Below are 21,405 nucleotides of genomic sequence, written 5' to 3'. Positions count from 1 at the left end.
AAGTTCCAGGATGGTAACTATCTACTAATGTGTATCAAAGTGATTTTAGAACAAGTGTAAAAAGGCAGGAAAAATCAATTTAATTTTTACATCAAGTTGAAATTTGAGATGTAGGACTGGTGTAATATTTTGTGTGTCTGAAACAATTTTGTAGCTGGTTAAGAAGTCTGGATAACAGTTTTAGGGCCCTTCTTTTTTGGTCACCCCTGGCTTTAGTGGACCCACTTTTTGTTAAAACATTGACTGACTCTGCAGCCTCTTAGGCTGGATATGTGCTGCAGTGTGGGAACTGGGAACTGGCTGGAGTATCGTAACAAACAATGGTCTCTATAGACCCAGTACAGATGAGAAATTACCTTCACTGGGATCCCTCTGAATTGGGAGAGCCCTCTCTCCAAATCCCACACCATGTCAGCGAGGCAGCACAAGTCATTTGTGTGAAATCGGTTGCATCACAGCTCTCGTGGTTTCTTAGCCCCTGTATTCCTCGGTCATTCTGTGGGAACCCTGATTTTTGGCGGTAGCCTCTGTTCCCACCGGCGGCCTGGTTAGAAAATAGACTTGCGTTCGCGTACCAGTTGCTGAAACCAAGCCGGTTCTTGCCTGCTCCTTCTCACGGGGTCCACTGGAGAAGAGGTCAGCGACTGCAGAAGGGGCCTTAATGGGTTTCGCATGCAGGTACCGCAAAAGCGACACGGGATCATGTTTTTATGAGAAATGAGAGAGTTTTAGCAATTGTGTGCTTGTTCCAAAACACTCCCTTTTCTCTGTTCTCTCCTTCTGTCTGTCTTGTCTGTTCTTGTTTTTGTCTCCAAAGCTGGTTTAATTTTTATCTCAGAGATTTATTTGGAACAGGATATGATTTGTGTAATACAAACAAGACACTTTGTTCTTTTCCCTGTTTACTTTTTTTCTTTGCTGTGACTTCCAGTACTTTTCATCAACTTTAAACAATTGTGTTTGCCAACCTGGTTATACATTTGATGACAACTGGAACCAGACAGGAACCTCACTATGTGGGCAAAGATTTCTTGTCTTTCCTGCAGAGTTACAGTTTCTGAAAGAGAAGCAACATAGTGGGAACAAAGGAGATGGGGCGGAAAAAAGTAGCACTTCTTCACATCCAAAACAAAAACTGATGTGCTCCCCACATGTGGACGACGAGATTTGCGCCTCAAAGAGTGTGTAAAGACAGCTGGAAAATTCCCTTGAGCCTGGCCTAATTGAAAGCTTATCATCTTTTCTTTGTGCTTCCTGAGTGACGGGGCGATGCAGAACGACTCCGGGATGAGACCTGCAGGGAATACCGTCATACTCTCAGGGTGTGAAGTGGAGCTCAGACTGTCTGGGTGGACTGGCTTGGGGGGGATGAGATCTGTCAGCACAGGATTTTTTAAGTGTGTGTGTGTGGGGGGGGGTATGTATGGAAGGGCTCTGAGTGTGCATAAATTGAATACAGTGTGTATCAAGGCTTCCTCCTGAGTCTTTGTTGTTTTGCCAAAGCTGCCCCCATAGAAGTCCTGATGCAGACACGCACACAGGAGAAACCATAAAGGGGAAGAAAAGAGGCTGAATAAGAAGAAAGGATAAAAAGAACAGATACAAGAGGATAAACACAGAATAACAGTGAAAATTGACGAAGAACAAAGCGCTTAGACAGGCTTTTCATGCCACACCAACAGGTGGCATTAGTTTAAAGAGTGAGGAACTGTGAGTATTTTGTTACAGGTTAACCACATCTAAAATCAGACCACCCCACAAGGTAGCATCTCAAGTGTTTAATCTTGTGGCTTGGCTTCAGATGATCCAAACAGATGCCATAATCTTGGCATGAATTGACAACCACATAGCTGGTGAGAAAGCCAGCCGACATTCCAAGCTTCTCCATATTGTTTTTAACAAGTGACAACTTGCCGACGTGTGCTAACACGGACTCTGCCAGGGCGGTGTTGGATTCCTGGGATACGTTTTTATGCACATTCTGGGTACCACCGTGTTGACAGCAGAGGCATTTTTAATCCTCTGAGGGGTCCCAGCGAGAGGCTCACTGATGGCAAAGAAGGTCTTTATTAGAGGGTTACTGGGGACAAAATGTCAAGAAACATCCTAAAGTGTAATGAGCGGGAAACATGACATTTGTGGTATTTTTATTGTATGAGGATAAATCTGCGACAATCTGTTGGGTCAGAATGTTCTGGAATGAAATTGGTCCCATAAATATTCTGGCATTTCTTTTTTTTTTACCTCCCATCTTCATGTCTCATCTGAAAGTTTTTGTGGAGGTGATTCATACACTGTCTCCATGTTTAGCATTTTTTAGTCCCGACACCTCCCACAGTTTAACAAACTAAAATAACCTCCAAGACTGGGATCAGTGTTAATTTTCAAAATAAAACATGTACTGCAATAAAAATAAATATAATGATGAAATGGCTTTAGAGAAGGACACAAGTGCAGATGACTTGTACTATCAAGGGGTAAAATTGTCCATGTTAATTTAACTTTGGTGCACTAATTTACTGTTTACTTGACTTCCACACCAATATTATAAAAATGGTTAAATTCTGCTTGTATTTATAAGTAATGTATACTATTTTTTATAAGTGGGTCATTTAAAAAGTCCAGATTGAAAAATGAGGTTGCATGATGAAAAATTGTGACTATCTTTAAAGACTAAATATTCTTCGTGGACTTTTTTTGTCCTCTTAGAATTTTATTTTTCTACATTTTTGGATGCATTGATTATTCCAATGACTATCCAGGTTCTTATGGATTTATGTTTCATTTTTACATTTTATTGTCCAATTGCCGTTTACACTTAATGAAGCAAACTGCTCCCCATTTGTATTTTTGCAATTATTATTTTGTAATCTTACTGTAAAAATGTTTTTTTATGGAGAAAAATTGTCTGGTGAGGGTTGATGTTAATGACAACAATACAAATTTCTTTTTTAAAAAAGAATTTTTTTATCTTTTAGATGATTAACTGAACCATGCTTTTTAAGTTCAAGTGTAAGATCTTGTTTTATAATCCTTACTTTAAGCATCTCCACAACTTTTCTGCTGTTTCTTAGTCTTTGATGCTTTTTGTTCACTAATGACCTCTAACAAATTTCTGAGACCTTCATAGAACACCTGTAATTATATAGAGATTAAATTACTCACAGGTAAACTTTGTTTACTAATTGAGTGATTATTATTATTATTTTTTTTTAGACATTGGACTTAGTTGGCTCTATCTTAGTGGGCCTCTCCTGTCAGTCTACTTTCATATAAGGGACACTAGAGCCCACAAAAGACCCCCTGGAGGGGTAAAAAAAATATATATATATATTTGGTCTTAATGACAGAATTTCTATGCGCAAAGTAAATTAAACTAAGCATCCAAAAATAAGAACTAGGGTGTTTAGAAAGGCTGTATTGAAAAATTATCAATCTGTTTAACAGCACTTGAGAAATCTTTGAAAAATATATAAATTTCATAGGGGGGCTAATAATTTTGACCTCAACTGAGGCATACATGCATATGCCACCATTTCCACATATTTCAATTTTTAAAATATTTTGAATGTGCTATTTTGTGTTGGTCTATCACATAAAATTACATTAAAATTATATGACAAAATGTGAAAAAGTTTAAGTGGTGTTGATACTTTTGTAAGGTGCAATATATGTAGTTTCACCATAAAAAAAATTCAATTCTGAAGACAGAAGTGAGGCGTCTTTTTTTTTAATTAAAATGATTAAAAACTACATTATCCGCAAACTTTACAAGCACTCATATGGAAGCAGTAATGGTTTCAGCACATACACATGTTTTTTAAATTAACATATCAGTTTCAGATGTACATGCTTTCAGCATAGAGAGCAACGAAGAGAGAAGAATGACCTAAAATGAAACTGGGATTCTTTTAAAAAGAAAACTGATGGAACATTGTGCTCTTTAATTAAACATACAAAATTGGACTGACTTGTACACTTTGGCTTCATAGTTTTGCATAAACAAGGACAATAAAGTTCATTCAACACAGATGAGTCGCCACAAATCTCAACATTTAAAGAGTTTTACAGGCAGTTGTATAGATCTTTGGTTTTTATAGAAAGTAACCACACAAACATCATGTGATTTCTCTAGCTGCATGATTGTCATGTTTTTAACAGAGTTGAGGTTTGAGTGGCTAAAAATACAACATGCTTTTCCTTAGTAGGAATGAGACAACATTTGTGGAATAAAGCTGAAAACGTCTTGCATACATGTATTTCTTCACCTGAGCTCCAAATGCAAGCGTGTTTGGGTCACTATTTACTCAGAGATCAAACCTCAGCTCTGTAGCAACCATTTCTGAGTCACAACTACAGTCTTTTGCTATCAGACACCTGATATCTGTTGCAAATACCTCAGCTCTCGGCACAGGAGAAAATGGTCTGCACAGGCGTGTGAACAAAGGCTAGTAAATTAGAACAAGAGGGACAGTTGTGACCACAAATGCTTCAAAGCGCTACTGATGACTCAGAACAAAGGGACCTGTGCAGAACAAGAGACGGTTGGTAAGAAGATCCCGCTCTGGATCCTCCTCTTCCCTCTGTCTCTTTAAAAAGGCACTCAGGATGGGGGGAATGTGCAGACACACCTGTGCTGCAGGATTGTGATTATTTTTGTGTAATATTTTTCAAAAAGGACACTTGAAGTGTGTTTGAACAACATGCACAGGAATATTTCATATTTCGCTCTGCACACTTTCAAATCCAGCAAAATATAAGGAAAGTCAAAAAAATAGTGCAAAAAATTAGCTCTTTTTTTGTTTTGTAAGCGCAGGAAGGCAAATTGTAAATAATCTAAAAGATCCTGGCTCTAGGATCTTTTTGGGCATAGTCCATTTGGAATAAAGGTTTTAGTGCACCAAAGCTACATTGGAAGGCAACAAAATTACATAAAAAGTTTTTTTCATAATTTAGTTGCAATATATTACAAAAACTCCAAATTCATACTTAACAAACATGGTAAATATACTGTATAAATGCTTATAAAAAAGGAAAAATGAAAGAAATGCTTAAGGATTTGGGGTATTTGCATACATTTCCCCAAAGTTTGGCTCAAATAAATATCAAAAGTAAACCACGTTGTCCAGTTAAAATAATGAAAATAAAAATAAATTCTGGCGAGGACTTTAAAACTTACGAAAAAGCTTGAATAAAGAAGTAAAAGTAAGGAGTACAGACAACAGAACTCAACTTATCTGCAGAAAATAAACCAAACTGTTTTTGTCTCATTCCTTCAATAATCATCCATTGTTCTGCTGGAACATGATGAAACAGCAGAGAATTCATTTCTTAATCTTGAAAACGCTTCTCAATAATGCAGCAATTGTTCTGAGACGTTTCCTCTCTAACCAAAGGCTAATGTCTCTCTGTGGATAATAAATAGACCAAAAGGTTCTGCAGAAGTACTCTGAGCACATGAAACAGCCCTGTATGCTCGTGAAAACATTTTTACATCTGATGCAAATTTTTTACAGAAATGAAAGCTTAAAGGGACGATTGCCACAGCAGTGCAGCCATGCTTAGCCAGTGATGGAGCAGAAAACCGGTCTGACTTCTCTTCTCCACCTGCCAAGTTGGCTGGATCAGTCTGAGCAGTCTGTTTGATGAACGTCTGCTGTGGCTTTCATCTCAGCAGACGTACTAATTGTTTGCACCTCCACGCTGTTGTTCGTTTGACCTCGAGTACCTGTCTACATCACTGCGATGGCTTTCTAACAATTATTTACAGTCTCCGCTGAGTGCCACTTTGACTTGTATGGCTTTGGAAGGTCTTTGAGAGTACAGGTTTCAGAGCAGTGCAAGAGTTCACTCTGAAACAACAAAATGTCTTCAAACAGTAAAAGCAAAAGTCTTTAAAGCAAGAAAACAAAGGCAAACATGCAACATTTTTGTTTTTTTTTTTTTTCAGTGTTCAGCTTTGTTGTTCATCAATATTTTCACTTCTCGACCCTCTCTCCTCCCAATCTCCCAATTTTCTAGCTCTCTTCCAGTCAATATGGCCTCCAGACGGATTCATCCAAACGACCTGAAGCGCTCATAGCTGTTGGGGAGTTGCTGTGGCTGCCGTCGGCTTCCACGCCCTCGCTCTGGGTGTTCAGGCCCGGGTTCATCAGACTGTTGGTCCCTCCAGTGCCCGTGGCCCCGGAGCATGAAAGGAGGCGGGTGGGGGAGCGCTCACCCCCAGTGTTTCCTGGTGCCACCATAGAGAACTGGTAGGATCCGGAGCCCGTGCCGTAATACAGGTAAGAGTTGGACTGGAAGTTTTGAGACTGGTTGTTTGAGTAAGGTGGCGGCAGGTAGGTGTGGTATCTAGAGGAGGCCGACATGCTGAGACCGCTGATGCCGGTGCTGGAGGTGTTGGCAGAGTAAGGGAAGGCCCCCGGGTAGTGCATACGGGGGTCTGAGAAGCGAGGGTCTGTCAGCGGGGACAGAGAGGGGAAGGTACTCCTCTGTGGGAAGAGGTCTGTAGTCCCTGTTTGAGACACAAAGACAAATAAAAAACCGTTAGAAGTATTCATCCATGATGGAAAACCGCTGTCGCCGTGATGAAACAATGGGCTCAAACATTTCCTTTTTACAAACATCAGGATTCTCTGCACTATTACACATTTCCAGAGCAAACCTTCCTAAACCTTCATTCTGTTCTCCAATTTCTTGCGATAAACCACTCTATGGAAATATTTGCTCAAAAGTAATGAACTGAGACATTTTTTGGCTCAGTAACAGTCATCAAGCATTGACAGCACATCATCCCACAGCCTCGTGCACAAGACCGAAGTTATGAAAAGGCCCCCCTCACCAGCGCCCTCCTACCGGTCCTTCAAAAGGAAATCAACGTACAGCTCTCTGTCCTCTGAGCAATGAAAAGGGGCATTGTCGGTGCTAAGGGGTGCTTTGTATAAACACTGATGGCTTGTTGCACTGTTGTGCAACATCTCATAAATCATACTTCGGTGAAACAGGCGGACGTTCACAATTGGAGACGGAGAGAGAGAGGAAGAAAGACGTTTTCTGTTCATGTATAAATGTCTATCACAGTGCAGATCCTGTCAAAGTTAAATGTTAACTGTGAGCTTACAGGTAACGAAGCTGAATCCTTCTGGGTCTATATAATTTGTTTAAAAGCCAGGAGGGAAATATAAATAAAGTTGAAAGCCTCTAAGCAGGCTTGAAATGTCTTCATTCCTTAGTTCCCTCCTTATTTATAAAGAAATATATTATGTAGTTCATAATAAGTCAATGAAAAGCTTGTTTTAATACAGAATTGTCAGCTGACTGAAAAATATACCCATGCATGGGTTTCTGGCTTGTCTGAGATTCCTTTTGCTTTGCATTCAATGTGACATAGCTGGGAGGCAATCATCTTGGAGACGACTGCTGAGGTGTTAAGGAATGCCAGCTGCTTTAATAGCAGCCTTTGGCTTATCTGCTTGTTGGCTCTATCCCAGTGATAGTGTGGTAATTAAGGCAGGTTTTGGTACATTGTACAGGTGCCAAGTCTTGCTGGAAAATGAAATGCACATGCCCATAAAGCTCGTCAGCTAGGGGAAGTATGAATTTCTCTAGAGTTTCTTGGTAGATGGTAACATTGACTTGTGACTAGATAAAACACAGAAGAGCAGCAGCACACTCAGACAACATGACTCCCTAAATGATCGGCATCCGTGTAATCGTCACACTGAAGATTTAAACTAATTTAAAAGATGATGTATTTTCATCTGAAAGGAAGAGCTGTCTCTTTTTTCCAGATAAGACGCTTCTGGCATTTCTAATTCCGGAGTGACTTTAAACAAGGATTTAAAACAGTCACAACCAATTTCCTAGATACATTTTTTGTGTTATGGCACTTCTGACTCCACCTGTAGTTCACACTTTTTTTCAAAACCAGTAATTGGGTTTCCTACCACTCTTTTTCCTTCCACTTAACATTTCAAACTGTAAAAAAGCTTTGTTGGCAATATATTGTGTTCCCATTTGATGAGAAATTGAATTTTGGGTTTTCTTTGGTTGTACTTAAAAAGGTATTAAATTTAACAAAAATAGATGTTTACCATTAAACACATATTAAATATTGTTTATTTATTGAAATAAACAAACTTTTTGACATTTATTCTACATTCTAATTTATTTAATTGCATCTGTACATATTAAGCTCTGTCTGAGTCCCTGTGACATTCGGATAGTTCAGAAGAAAGTCTGACATTCGGATAGTTCAAAAGAAAGTCTGGTGACTAAGAGTCACGTTTAAACACGGAACTGAAAACACCCTCTTAATGTCTTTGGTTGTTGGAGAAAGTTCCTCATATTTGCTGCTAGCGTAGTGAGCACCACATCCACACCTGCCACCTGCACACACGTTCATTTATCTAAACAGAGCTCCATTCTTGGTTATTTGTTTCTCCCAATGTGGCTTTCTTGGGCTCAATGTGCCCACATGACTATAAGTGTAAAATAGCTATTTGGATGGCAGAGAAAAGAGAGCTTGTATTTATAAAATAGCAAGCGCTTGCACGCCACAGCCCTAAGGGGGGGATGCCAAGCTTGTGTGCTGCAGTGTTTTTCAAATCTCTTTTCCTTATGTGTGGAGAACAGGATCCATTTTCAGCAACAAAATAGAAAATACTCCTTTGTAATTTCCATGGGCCCGGCTATACTGTGATGTTTTTTTGTTTTTTTTCCTTCCTCACACATTTTTATATTTTGTTTTACTTTTCTTGTATAAAAGCAGAGAGTTTGTTCATGGTGGGGGTGCTGTTTCTTTTTCCAGAGTCTACCAGGAACAGCAGTCGGCTCCATATCTGATTTCATGGAAGGAAAATCCAAACCATCAGCTGCTGTTGATTCGGGTGAAGTGGAGTCAGATTATTTCCTACCGGACTCCCAAAACGCCTTTGCTCCCTCTCTGCGTGTGTGTGTGTCTCTTCGTCTCTCCCTGCCTGCTCTAAATTTAGGCGTCAGGGTGGAGCTGGGGAGGGGACTTGCAGGCTATGGCTGCTGCGTGCCCACCCTGCTTATGATCTCCCTGTTGATTGGAGTTGGTGGAAACATGCTGGCTAAACTGTGTCGGGGATTGACTCCTGCATTCTGTCAGGGGAAACTGGATTGGACACTTATCACAACACTTTAATGGGCTTGTTCAGGCTCAGGCTCTTGGCTGCGAGCCACAAGGTGTCTGCAGACACCTTCCAGGCTCCATGGTCCAGTAGCTCCCTCTGGAGGAGAGAAAGAGCTAAACAAACTGCTGTGTTAACTGAGAGGAGGTCTGCATTTTCTCTCTCCTGCATACCTTTCTGCATCTCCCCTCTCCCCCACCCACTGTAAGTACAGGCTTTGCTATTGTGGCTGTAGTAACGACAGTGCATCTTTGGCCGAGAGGGTCTTCCCAACCAAGCTTTGCAGTAGTTGCCTGTAACCTCTGCGGCACAAACCCCACACATGATCTCCATTAGACTCATCTGAAATGTGTTGACTAAATTGCAGGGACAGGAGGAGAAGGGATGGAACCCAGAGGGCTCGCTGGCACCGTCTCCCGTCTGTGATGTTCCCAGTCTGTGAAGTGGGTAGGTGGGAATCAGGGATTTTATTGAGAACATTGTGTTCCAGCGCCCCTTCTTTTTCTCCACTGCTTCTGAGTCCTGCAAACTCTTTTAAGGGCGGAGCCTTCCTCCTTTCCACATAGCTCAAGAAGTCCACTAGTCTACACTGAAGCGTGTAACCCAGATAGGCCTGGAGGTTTGTCTCATTTGCCTACGGCAGAAACTGATTTTGGTTATTAACATAAGGGCAGGATTGAAGCGATCGCCTCCGTGTGTTTAATTGTGCATCGGGGCATATACGTGTGTATGTGTCTATCCCACTGTGGTAGCTGGTGATGGGAAGATGCAAATCCAGGCGCTCACCTGTGAAATGTTTACTCAGGCTTGATGCAAACTGTGACAGGCAGGGCCCAGGGAATGGTGTCTCAGGCAAATAAGGTGGAGGGAAGGAAAAAGGGAAAGAGAGTTCCAGCTGGTGCAGCTACGTGCTACAGTGATATCCCTGAAGGGACTTCGCTGAGTCTCAGTATTAATCATAAAAATTCTGATTCAATGATTGGTTTGGGTGACTCGAACAGTGGATGCCATTAAGATGAGCAGTCACTGTTGATAAGCATGAGAAGGCGGCTACTGCTGCTGCTATGCATGCCAAAGAATAGGAGACTCAAATGAACACAAATGATTTCCAGGTGTTTATTTAAGCATCAAGCCTTTGCAGTCGGAGCTTCAAGTTGAATGCAAATGACAATCACCTCTCTGCTGTGGAACCGCGGTCAACAGCACCAAAAGCTTCATCTATGGTAACGCTTCATCATGCCAGAGCACAGGCTCTTTGCATGTTCTCCACTTGTGACATGCAATACAAGCAATGGGAAGTGGAATTTGTGATTGTAAAAAAACCTGAGATTTTACTAATGTATCAACAGGTACAGTGGCACGATTACAATGTTTATTTGTTAAGTAAATCCTTTCCTCGGAGATGATTCTCCCCTGTGATTTATTGCAGTCGCTACCGGTCTTTTGTGTCTATGACTAGTTTCAAATCTTGGAAATGGCAGCTTAAAAAGTCATATATCTGTTCTCATAAGTCAGACTACTAAACCCTGTCCTGAAAGTCTTCTTTGTGTCTGAAAGTGGGTCCTCTTTACAGTGTGAGTGGATGACTCAGCACGTCTGGTGTGGGGTTGGTGGTTTCTGGGTAAGGCATGGATTAGTGGCAGTGGGGGCTGCAAAGAAAGCAGCAAAGATCCACATCACCCAGAGACAAAGGAAAGAAAGACTGAGTAGGAGGGGATGAAGGAGGGAGACTCAGTGGTGGTGTTAGTGGAATGTAATGGGATGTAGTAAGGCTCTTCAAACAAAATCAAAACAGACCTCACCCCTTATGTTACATGCATGCTTGTTTTTCCAAATCCAGAATCTCAAAGGAGAGTCATGGAATTGTGTTGATATGTAAACATGAAAAGGGAGAAATCAGTCCCTCACCTGGCCATGATCTCAGATCCTCCTCCACCTTACAGGTCTTCAGAGTGGGTGTATCCATTTGCTCCGGCCACAGACCTGCATCAAAACACAAAGGAACCAGCAGGTCAATACTGCGATCTGCTTATATGACTAATATACATTTTGGCACCCAATTCTTGTGCACACAAATTTTCCCTACAACTCAAATATCCAGTCAGAATGATGTCAGAAGCTAGTTGGGGACTTAAAAAGTGTAAAGTCAAAGTGCAACAAGCAACAACACATTAAGCTAAATTGCATTGGTGTATCCATTTATTTCAGCCTATATGTATAATTTTGAGTCGGTTTAGATTTAAGAAGATTCACAATGTAAAATTATAGAATTAATACTTCTTTTTTTTTGTATAATCTCGCAACCTTAAAAAATATAACAGTTCAAATAAATCAAAAGCCAAAAAAATTACTGGCATTTATGCCCTTTATTATGATTTTAAAATTTGAGTACACAAACACATGTATGGGTTGTAAATGCTTGATGTTTATAGTAATGAAATCATTGTATTTGGCTTGGGAACCTAAAACACAATCCAAATAGCCTTCTTTAGGACAGACTGGTCCAAACTGTTCTGACACCTGGTGGTTTTGAGATGTTTGTTCCTGTCACAGGTTGGCCTCTGCTGACTGAGCAGTGAAGACTGAGAAGAGAAAGGGGTGGGTTTCTCACCACTGTGAGACCAGGCTTGGAAAAACACGCTTCATGGGTGCATATGAGGTATTTTTGGGCCCTTTAGGCGAGACACTGGAGGAGGTGAGATCTCTGCTTAGGACACTCGGTAGCCTGTCCAGCAGAGCTGTCAGGAAGTGAAGGAAAGGTCAAGGACCTGCTGGCCCAACGCGTGGGACCCGGCTTCACACCTGAAGGCTACACCGCAGTGGACTTGGGACAAACAGTTAGTATTTATTCAAAGTCTGAGATGGCGTGTTTGCTACCAGACAACCTGCACGAAGCTCTGTTTACAAATATATCACGTGGTATTCGTTTTTTTCTTTTTAAGGCACAAGCAATCAGCCATGATTCTGATACAACAATGAAGTAAACTCCCAATCTGTCATTGTGACAAGTTGTTCTTCGAATAACGCCAAAGGGCAGAGATGGGAGTGGCGGGGGGGTGGCACTAGGTTTTTCAGCCACAGCTTGTGTAAGATCTTTGCTTCCCCTGGAGCCCCTCCACTTCCTTTGCAAATGTCCAAATCAGCACTCAGCCACCGAGAGGTCCCGCACTATGCCTCACAATGGCAAATTCTTACACATAAATGGCCTTATTCAGAAAAGCTTGCAAGCAGCTGGTGCGATTCGCTCAAGAAAATAAACATTTCCTTCAAATATTTTGATTGGCCAGCAGACAACATCAATACCAGAGGCACAGATTACCCCTGTTAATAGGAGGACCAGCCCCCTAGGAGGAGCTGCAGAGCGGGGAATGGTGAAGTGTTGACTGCGTCACTAATTAGGCCACTCTGGGATGGTTCCAGTGCAATTTTGGGGATGACAAGAATAAACCCTTCTGCTTTTGAAGTTTATGTGTGCAGATGAAAGGGATGGCTGAGATGTTGCTTGAGCCAAAATGGCGTCCCATCCTCATGACTCCAGATCTAGCAACGCCTCTGAGACATGTAATGAATTTGGCGTAATGAAGCGTGTCATTGAGACACAGTGAATACTGGTCCTTGTGCTGACTTCCTGTTTCGCTCAGGCCTTAGGCGTCACACAGGGGAGAGAATGTGTGTGAGGGAGAGAGGAAGACAGAAAGAAAGACGCCAACCGAGGAAAGCAGAGCGAGAGAGAGAAAGAGAGCGTGTTACAGAGGGGAGGAACATGGCCTTGGCTCAGCTATGCGGGACATTTGATATGTCTTTTGAGCCCTCACTTATAACGTGAGCAAAAACAAACACATGGGCTGAAAAATCCTACGTTCTCTTTGAGAGCTGGTCGTCTGCCCGCCCTTCCCGTCTCACCCCGGACTCAATAGAGACTGTTCATGGGATACATGTAGTTTCTGTAATTGCTGAAATGTAAGACTCAGCCTCACTCTGATGTGAAGTTGTGACTTACACAAACAGCCGAGTCTGGTTTGAAAAAAAAAATTCCACTCACTCTCACTTCTCCTTTTTCATTGTTTTTCACAAAGTTGATGGCTTCAAAAGATTTCTTTTTGGACAGAAACATTTTCAGTTTGAAAATTCATCTCTTGGTGACAAAAAAAACAAAAACTAACCACAAGTAAAACTTTCAGGCACCATGACAAATAAACTCTCTGGCAGCCATTGGCATATTATGTAAATATTGAAGTGCAGAAGTAAAGCGGAGCGCCTAAAAAGCTGTTCCAGATTCCTTGTTCTTTTCTGTAGTATTAGCCTCAGTGCCTCCTGCTTTGGTTTGGCAGAAACGTAACGAGCATGACGCCTCCTCTCAAATATCCCCGCCGCTACCGGACGGTGCTAATTTCCTGCCCCGCTACCGCTTCTAATTGGCTTATCATGTCACTCTCGGAGTGTGAATTAGTTGTGCACCTCCCAGCCGAGGCGGCAGCGCTGCCTCCTCAAACCAGGGGGTCCAGCTGGCTTGTTTATGCGGAGTAAACAGTGTGGTCGCTGTGGACAGGCCGGGAGGGGGTACGGCTGCATTAAAAACCTTCTCAAATTAAGTCCAGGCCAGAGGCCACGATGTTAAGATACAGAGAGAGACTGCCAAGGCACAGCTGCAGCAGATGAGTGCCAGTTAAGCGAAATGAAGCCAGAAGTAACAACATTTGTATTAAGTGTCATACATGGAATGGATTTGCTCTTTTTTATGTAAAATGCTTTACAAAATATTCATACTTTGGTCTGATTTATTGGGGTTTTATGAGATAGACCAACACAAAGTAGCAGAAAATTTTGACGTGGTAAAAAAATTATATATGGCTTTCAAATAAAAATCTGTAAAGGCACACATTAATATTAAAGCGCCCTGAATTGTTGCCTCTCCTACTTCTGCTGATTTTGCTCATCCACACATGGAAATTGCTGCCAAATTTTCCATGGAAAATGCCTCCAGCTTTTACATTTTTTCTAAAGACTCTCCTTTGGTTTTGCCATTGAACTTTGACCAGGCTAATAAATAAATTTGTTTTGATCTAAATCTACCATTTGTGTCTGCTTAGGTTGAAGCAAAACATTCCCACAGCATAACACTGCCACCACCATGTTTCACTATGGTAATGATGTGTTTGTGGTCATGTGGATTTTTTTTTTGTTGCTATTCTCACTAAAAGGTCAGAGTGAATCTCTGAATAATTCTTTACTTTCCCAGTTAATGTAGTTTTGTACAGTTGGGACCTATCATGTCTGTTTAGTAACTTGGTTCCAGTTGCTCTTTTACTCTGATGCTTTAGTAGCATCAGAGTAAAAGGGGTTGAATACAAATGCACACCACATTTACAGGTTTATGTAAAAAAACAACAAAAAAAACAACAACAATGAAACCCATTTTGTTTTCCTACCACTTCATATCTATGCACTATTTTGTGTCAAAATAAAATATGTTCAACTTTGTGGTTGAAACCTAACTAAATGTCTTCTTTGCAAGGCATTGTAAGGACAAAAAGAGAGTATGGCTTGGAAAAAAGGAACTGGGGGGAGAATGTATCAGTTCTGCAAGATTTTAGCAGCTGATATTAAAACCATCACCGCACATTGTGAGACACCCAGAAAGGCGCTTTTGAGCCCTCATCAAAGCTCAGATCACTCGATGGTGGAACGTTATGCTTTGGGTCTGATATTCATCTTGAGAGAGGGAACACACAGGTGTTGGAACAAATAACATGTCAAACGATACCACCTCAAAAGTGCCAGCACTTTCTGTTTGGATGATTAAATTGGTGCTGCGTTTCCTTTCTTCCCTCTTTCTCAACTGCTAAAGCAAGTTTAAGTTAAAAAACGTTCTTTCTTCTCGGCCGTCTGTTAGAGCTCGTGCCAGGAGGTGGTCGAGTTTTGTCTGGATTAAGGTAAAAACTGAAATCTGTTTTCCTCTTTTTTCCACCCCTTAAGCTAAATCACTTCTTCAATCATACTTTTTGCTTTCCTTACAGACTGGAAATACCTGTGTACACACTATAAAATGCTGTCAAACTTACATGAACACGGACGAGGAAAAAAGCAAACGATGCCACCCACAGACACAGTCGGCTACACATGTATCTCGCTTGAGGTTTTGAAAACCAGAATAACAATTTAGTGCTTGATTGTCTGAGTGTCAGATTTGCTTGGCTGAACTCGGCGAACCACACATTTTCAAACACACCGGCACACACACACACCCCTTCGCCCTGGCTGAGAATCATTCCACATGTCTAGCAGGCTTACCTGTGGCCACCGAAGAACAAAAACAAGCAGCGAATGAAACGTCTGCTAGCGTGCAGGAATCTTGTCACTGCATGCACTGTAATGAGCTCTTAATTACCCCGTCTGTCTCGGGTGCTAGCAGAAAACTTACAACACCGTTCTGTGTGTGAGAAACAGTGTGTTTTTTATTTTCTACGTGCCCATGGTGCAATTGTGTGATTTAAGATTTTGCACAGATGTCTGAAGACGCGTCCTGCTGAAAACAGTACAGACAGTATTTCACAGCTCAGTCAACAAAATGAAGCAAGAGGGCTTTGAGGAGAGGTGACACCATATTTTCCTCTTCTTTTTCCGTCGTTCTTGGGGGAAAAAATGTAGGATAATGGAAAACATCTTTTGTAACAGCGAGACGGGAATCCATTTAATTATAACTTGCTGATGGGCGATCTATCACCCGGCGATACTCAAACAGGCCCCGCGATGTAAAGTATCAGTGGAGCACAACAGCGCCTGGCAAGGCTGAAAAAAGCAGAGGGGTGCGTGTTGTTGATATGTAAACACCTCCCCGCGTCTCTAGATGGGATTTATTATAGCAAGTCTATTTTTGTTTGAGCTTTGCTTCTAATTCTGCAGCCCTTGTTGTCTGCATGTACTGGATGCTGCTCAGAAGAGACGGTGAAGTGGGAGGGAGGGCCATCTTACTCTTTTATTTAATTATTTTACCACTCTTGCCCTGCGGTGCGGCGTACATGACGCTAATACCACAGATTAAGGTGTGTGGTTTTTATGGCCCTTCCCCTCCTCTGCAACTGTAACATGAAGCTCAAGGCCTTCAGCGTCTCTGACACTTCCAGCTGATGTTAACATGTTTTGTCGGCTCTCCGTTTATGCGCCGCAAAAGTGTGTGTTGCAACACTGCAGCCCTTTGAAGCCCCAAAAGCCTGTGATGCTCTAATTCCCGCCCTAATCCTGCGCGAGGAGTCTGCCGTCTGGACTGTGTCTGCACACCTCTGCGCCCCTCATATTCAAGACGGGCCTCAGAAGCTTAAAGCTCCCAGTTTAAGCTTAGCCGCAGGGGGCTTTCTGCTGGCAGACAACCCACAGAGCTTCTGCCAAAACAGAAAATGAACATCATAGTGGCGGCATTGTGCACTGTACTTAAAAAATAAAAAAAATAAAAAGAACAAACTATTTTCGAAGTTTACCGGTAGCTGCTGTTTCTAAAATGGCTGATGTGTTTTTCATCCCAGTACAGGATGTGGAGGGAACAACATTAGCATCAACAGAAAGTAAGGACATGGGGGAGCATGAGTAAAAGACCCAGTGTTCCCAGCAGTCAGCTGTTAGATTAGGCCTAAACTGGTGACTCAGCACTACCTAAGCTTAAACACAAGGCCAAACACTGTATGGCTGTGATGTTCTGAGATAGGGCTGCACCCACGTACAGCTCCCAAACAAGCCCTCCTGTCCACAGCAACACACTCGCTCTAAGGTAATGAGAATCATTAGCCTGCATGAGAACAGAGGAGTGGGTGAGAGGGGAGTGAATGCCTTCATCCCTCGTTCTCCCTGATATCCTCGCTGAAGAGCCTCTGACACATGATGAGGAATGAAGAGTCATCCTCAGCCCAGTCGTCATCCAGGCAGCTGTTCTCAAAATGCACACATACACTTCCAATAAAAAGATCGCACCACCTCAGCCTAAGTCACAGCCTTCCTCCCACCCCCACACACTCGGCCAGTCTGAGTGACGCGAGTGCCAAGGTAGCGGACGGCTGTTACATTCCTGTAATGTGAGGTTCAGCCAAATCCGATGGCAGGACCGGCTGTGTCACCTGGCAGTTGGTTCTCTTCAACACTAGTTATCCCAAGACAGAACTGAAGCTCTCTGCAAGCCCCTCCACAAACACACACTCACACATACACCCCGCCAACCCAGAACTTAAAAATCCCCCCCCTTGACTTTAAGCCCTCGACAGAACTTTATGTGTACACAGATTTGTGGTTTAGATTACTTTAAACCAATTTCCCTCAAAGTGAGGTGACTTTTCGTTGTTGCGGTTTTTATATTGAGGAAGCCGCCTGCACGCGTTTGAAGTCCTCACCTTGTGTGGTACTGAGGTGTGTCTGGTGGATGGGGCGTGGATTGTTGTTCACTGGGCCTATCCGCATAGACCGCTGGTAGCGCTCGATTTCTGACAGCCGGTCGGAAAACTGCATCTTCGTGGTGTCTTCCATCTTCACTCGGTGTCCTGCAAGATGGAGGCACATGCATGTTTTATTTCCTTCACAGTGGCTGAGGGAAAGTTTTAAACATCCTGAAGCCAGTGTTGATCTTTTTCTTGTGTACAAGAGCAGATTACTAAATTAGAATATCACTGAGAAGCTGCTTTATATCATTAATTCGTTTCAAAAAGTAAAATTTGTACTTTATATATTTATTATATCAAGTTGTCCAGAAGACTGTCACTGAGACCTTTCACAATGATGGTTAAAAGCTGGATCACTGTGTCCAAGCATTTCAGTGGAAAGTTGAGTGGAAGAAAAAGTGGACCTTCTGCTGTACAGTATTTAAAATTTCATGGAAGACAGCTCTGCTAATTTTGAACTTGAACAAACACAGTGAGCCAAAACTAGTAAATAACATGGCTGATCAAATCATCACTGACTGAAACTTCTGAATAAACCTCAGTTACTTGGAGCCTCTTTGTTGTTCCTCCAGGCACTAGGATCTGAATTTCTAAATGAAACTGCTGAATTGTAATTTGGACCTCTGGGCAGCAGTGCAGGTCCTTTTCTCCCTAGCCAAGGTACGGTGGTTTAGAAGATGTTTCTCGTTGAGGAGCAGCTAAATATAAGGGTTGTAATAGTTTTAGCTCTGGTTCCGGACATGTCTTGGAGCACAAACTTCAGCTGCAGTTGCCATGTAAATCTCTCCCAACTTCTTAAATAGAGTTTGGTTTTCAATCTCTGCAAGGCTGCAATTACTTTTGTAACTTGTTCACCTTGTTTTATGACACTTTTTCCTTCCACACAACTTTCCAATAATATTCTTCAATACAGCACTTTATAAAGCCAGCTTCTTATGGCAACTGCTAAAGTCAGCGATCTTACCCATGTTTGTGTAGGCCAGAAGAGTCCTGTATTAAAAATATGTTTTAAATTATTCTGTAATATTGTAATCTTCGGAGAAGCTGATTATTGTTTTCATTAGCTTTATGCCATAGCCGGTGCTCGAAACATGTCTATTTTAAATGTGTGAAATGAATTTAGGTAATGAGTTTTACTTTTTCATGTAAATCATTGGGATTAATCTTTATGTAACAATTATATTTTGAATTTGAGAGAACTAAGAAATTGAAATAGGACCCCTCAATCTACTTTTAGATTAATCCAAGGTAAACATATGTTCAGAGGAAGCTATTGTTGCCATGTTTTTAGCTGCCAAACACAAAAATATTATTAGAATGTCAGCAGACCTTGAAATACACTGGCTAGACACTAAATGTTGCCCAAGCTGCACCTGCTGCCACGTCACCCACAGATAACGATGGTGTAAGTGGTTGAAAATAATTGCTGCAGGAATGTTGTTTTCCCTGAAACTGATGTCTAAAAAAGTGTGAATTATTGCATTAGGAGTTTCTGAAAAGTGATGAGATTAAATGATCTTTATCTGTACTATCTCATTTGAAAAACAGCACAATGTGACTACATCTACCCCTAATAACATCCCCCTATCTTGCTCTCTCTCTCTCTCTCTCTCTCTCACACACACACACACCCACACCCACACGCCCCCGCACCAACACAAATTCAGGTCTGACTGACACAGCACTTAGTGAGAAGGAAACACCCAAACAAGGTTATGAGACCTTACAGTCATCAGTCTTCAACGTAGCAAAGAAAAAACACAGAAAGAGATGTTTATGTGTGTTCAGGTGGTGAAGTCGGGGAAGGAGAAGTGACGCATTTCTGCTGCATCTAGAAAACTAACCAACACACTTAGTGCCCTTATCACTCTGCGGTCCCCTTCGGGGAAATGGTAAGAGAAAAAATGAACTCTGATTGTGCCTTTTACGTGGACAGACGCATGTGTATTCGCACATGCACATGCTTTACATGTGAACACACCTTAAATGCCAGACGTGAGTCCGGATGCCTCTAATGGGGGGAAGAGATTTTAATGTAACTATCAATGCACCAAAACTGTGTGTCAACCAGCATGTATACATTCTGTGGTTTTCTCCCTGGCATCTCTACAGAGTAGCCTAATGTGAAGTAATGGCTGGATTTGAATATTTTATCACAATATAAAGAGGGCAAGGCAGACGGACCAATATGGATTTTGCCCGTCCTTTCTCTCCACTGACCCATGGGCAATATATCTTCCCTTTGAGGCTGACCCATGGGTAAAGTTTCCTCCCGTTTACCGCTCTGTCCATTTGCTTTGACCCACTGCCTCCTTTCAATCTTCATCTTAAAAAATATACAGAAATATATATATATATGAAGACAAATGCATCAGCACACCACATAGACAGCTCCGCTCATAAAAGATAATCAGAAAGACAATGTTAATCAAATAAATATTTCGCCTTTGCTTTTACCATTTATTCCGCTGTGTAAAGTTCCAACTAAAACGCTGGATTTAACTGCGAAGGAAACAGCAGTAGTAGTGGGTACATTAGTAGTAGTAATATATATAGCTTCACATACTGTATATAAGGTTACCCCATAATATGTGCATCAAAGAAAATGTCTAACTTTTCATTGATTTTTAATAAACTCAAGAGTGGATGTTATGTTTAATCTGAAAATGGCGTGAGTTAGTTTTTGTATGCATCTAATGAATAGGACAAAAAATAATAATTTTGATCAATCACCAATCTTTTTCCAATTGACTTATGCTTTCTCTTATTTACTATCCACGTGCCTAAATTAACAGCATTTAGCGCAGTGATCGGCCTCAAACAATATCCTCAAGGTCCATTTGTGAGCAATAGATTTTTTTTACAGAGACAGATTGTGTTAATGGACTTCAAAGTTTTCCTTGGGAATCAATGAAAGCTGGTGTAAAAATACCAATTTATGTCTGTCACACTTTTTCAGTATTTTAATAGATGTTGCTGGAGAAAATGGGAACAAGTTGTGTTTTGTGATAAGTAATTTGAAAACAAATTGCCTGAAGATAAAATTAAAAATGAGCTCTTTGTTAGTTTGTCTCCAGTCTGTCAACAAAAGACCAGTATTTTAAGAGATCTTTTATTCGGGGCATAACGATACATCCATCTCATGAGATGATGCATGGTACCAAGTTCCGAGAACAAGATTTTAGTTATATTTTTTTGAAAAACCACAAATCACTATATTTTGTTTTAGCAAATTGTATCTGTTTGTATTTATAAAATTTATAATCAAGAATAACCCTGTTTGGGCTTAAATATTTAACAGTTTTCATGCTTGTCTAATTCGAAGTTTGTCCTGAAGACAAAAGTCAATGCTTGCTGTTTGCGTACTAACAAATATAATTTTATGAAGCTCAAACTTTTTTTTAAAAGAATCTATGTTCAGTGGATAATTATTTAGCACAGGCCTATTCATTTTACGTATGTAATATTATGAACTGGATATAATTTAAATACAGCCAGACCTACAATTTAAAGTGCTGGATTCTTCTTCAATGCTTGTGTTGTGTGTGAATCCAATGAAAGGTATTTATTAGCCACCTTTATTAGCACCACGGAATAATTAAAGAGCTGCTTCCTTTCCCATTTCAAAATAAAAGTCTCAAATATAGATATGCTTGAAACATGCACCTTTACATCTGAGACTCATTAATTGCTTGCAATTATGGGATGTTATATATTGTCTCAGAAGTTGAAGCTGCAAGTTGGAAAATAATGGGCTTTGGTAATTGACACAGTGCTCTTAGCATCACAGCACAATAACAATGTATTTAGTTAAATGTATGTAGTTAAAG

General features: G+C 41.2%; 1 protein-coding gene across 1 annotated transcript in view; it reads right to left on the bottom strand.

Annotated features, from left to right (window-relative positions):
- Nucleotides 1–3,714: 3,714 nt before the first annotated feature.
- The window catches only part of runx3 (RUNX family transcription factor 3), a 55,220-nt gene continuing 37,529 nt past the window's right edge, over nucleotides 3,715–21,405 (bottom strand). Inside the window, exons 6-8 of the mRNA XM_028000325.1 lie at nucleotides 17,531–17,677; nucleotides 11,064–11,138; nucleotides 3,715–6,514 (exon numbers count right to left, since the gene is read on the bottom strand). Of these exons, the coding sequence (XP_027856126.1) occupies nucleotides 6,033–6,514; nucleotides 11,064–11,138; nucleotides 17,531–17,677 (704 nt within the window). The 3' untranslated portion in view covers nucleotides 3,715–6,032. The remainder of the gene's footprint in view (nucleotides 6,515–11,063; nucleotides 11,139–17,530; nucleotides 17,678–21,405) is intronic.

Source organism: Xiphophorus couchianus, chromosome 19, assembly GCF_001444195.1.
Source record: "Xiphophorus couchianus chromosome 19, X_couchianus-1.0, whole genome shotgun sequence".
In the NCBI taxonomy this organism is placed as follows: Eukaryota; Metazoa; Chordata; class Actinopteri; order Cyprinodontiformes; family Poeciliidae; genus Xiphophorus; species Xiphophorus couchianus.
Note: the sequence above shows the minus strand (reverse complement) of the source record. Positions and strands in the feature narration are given on the sequence as shown.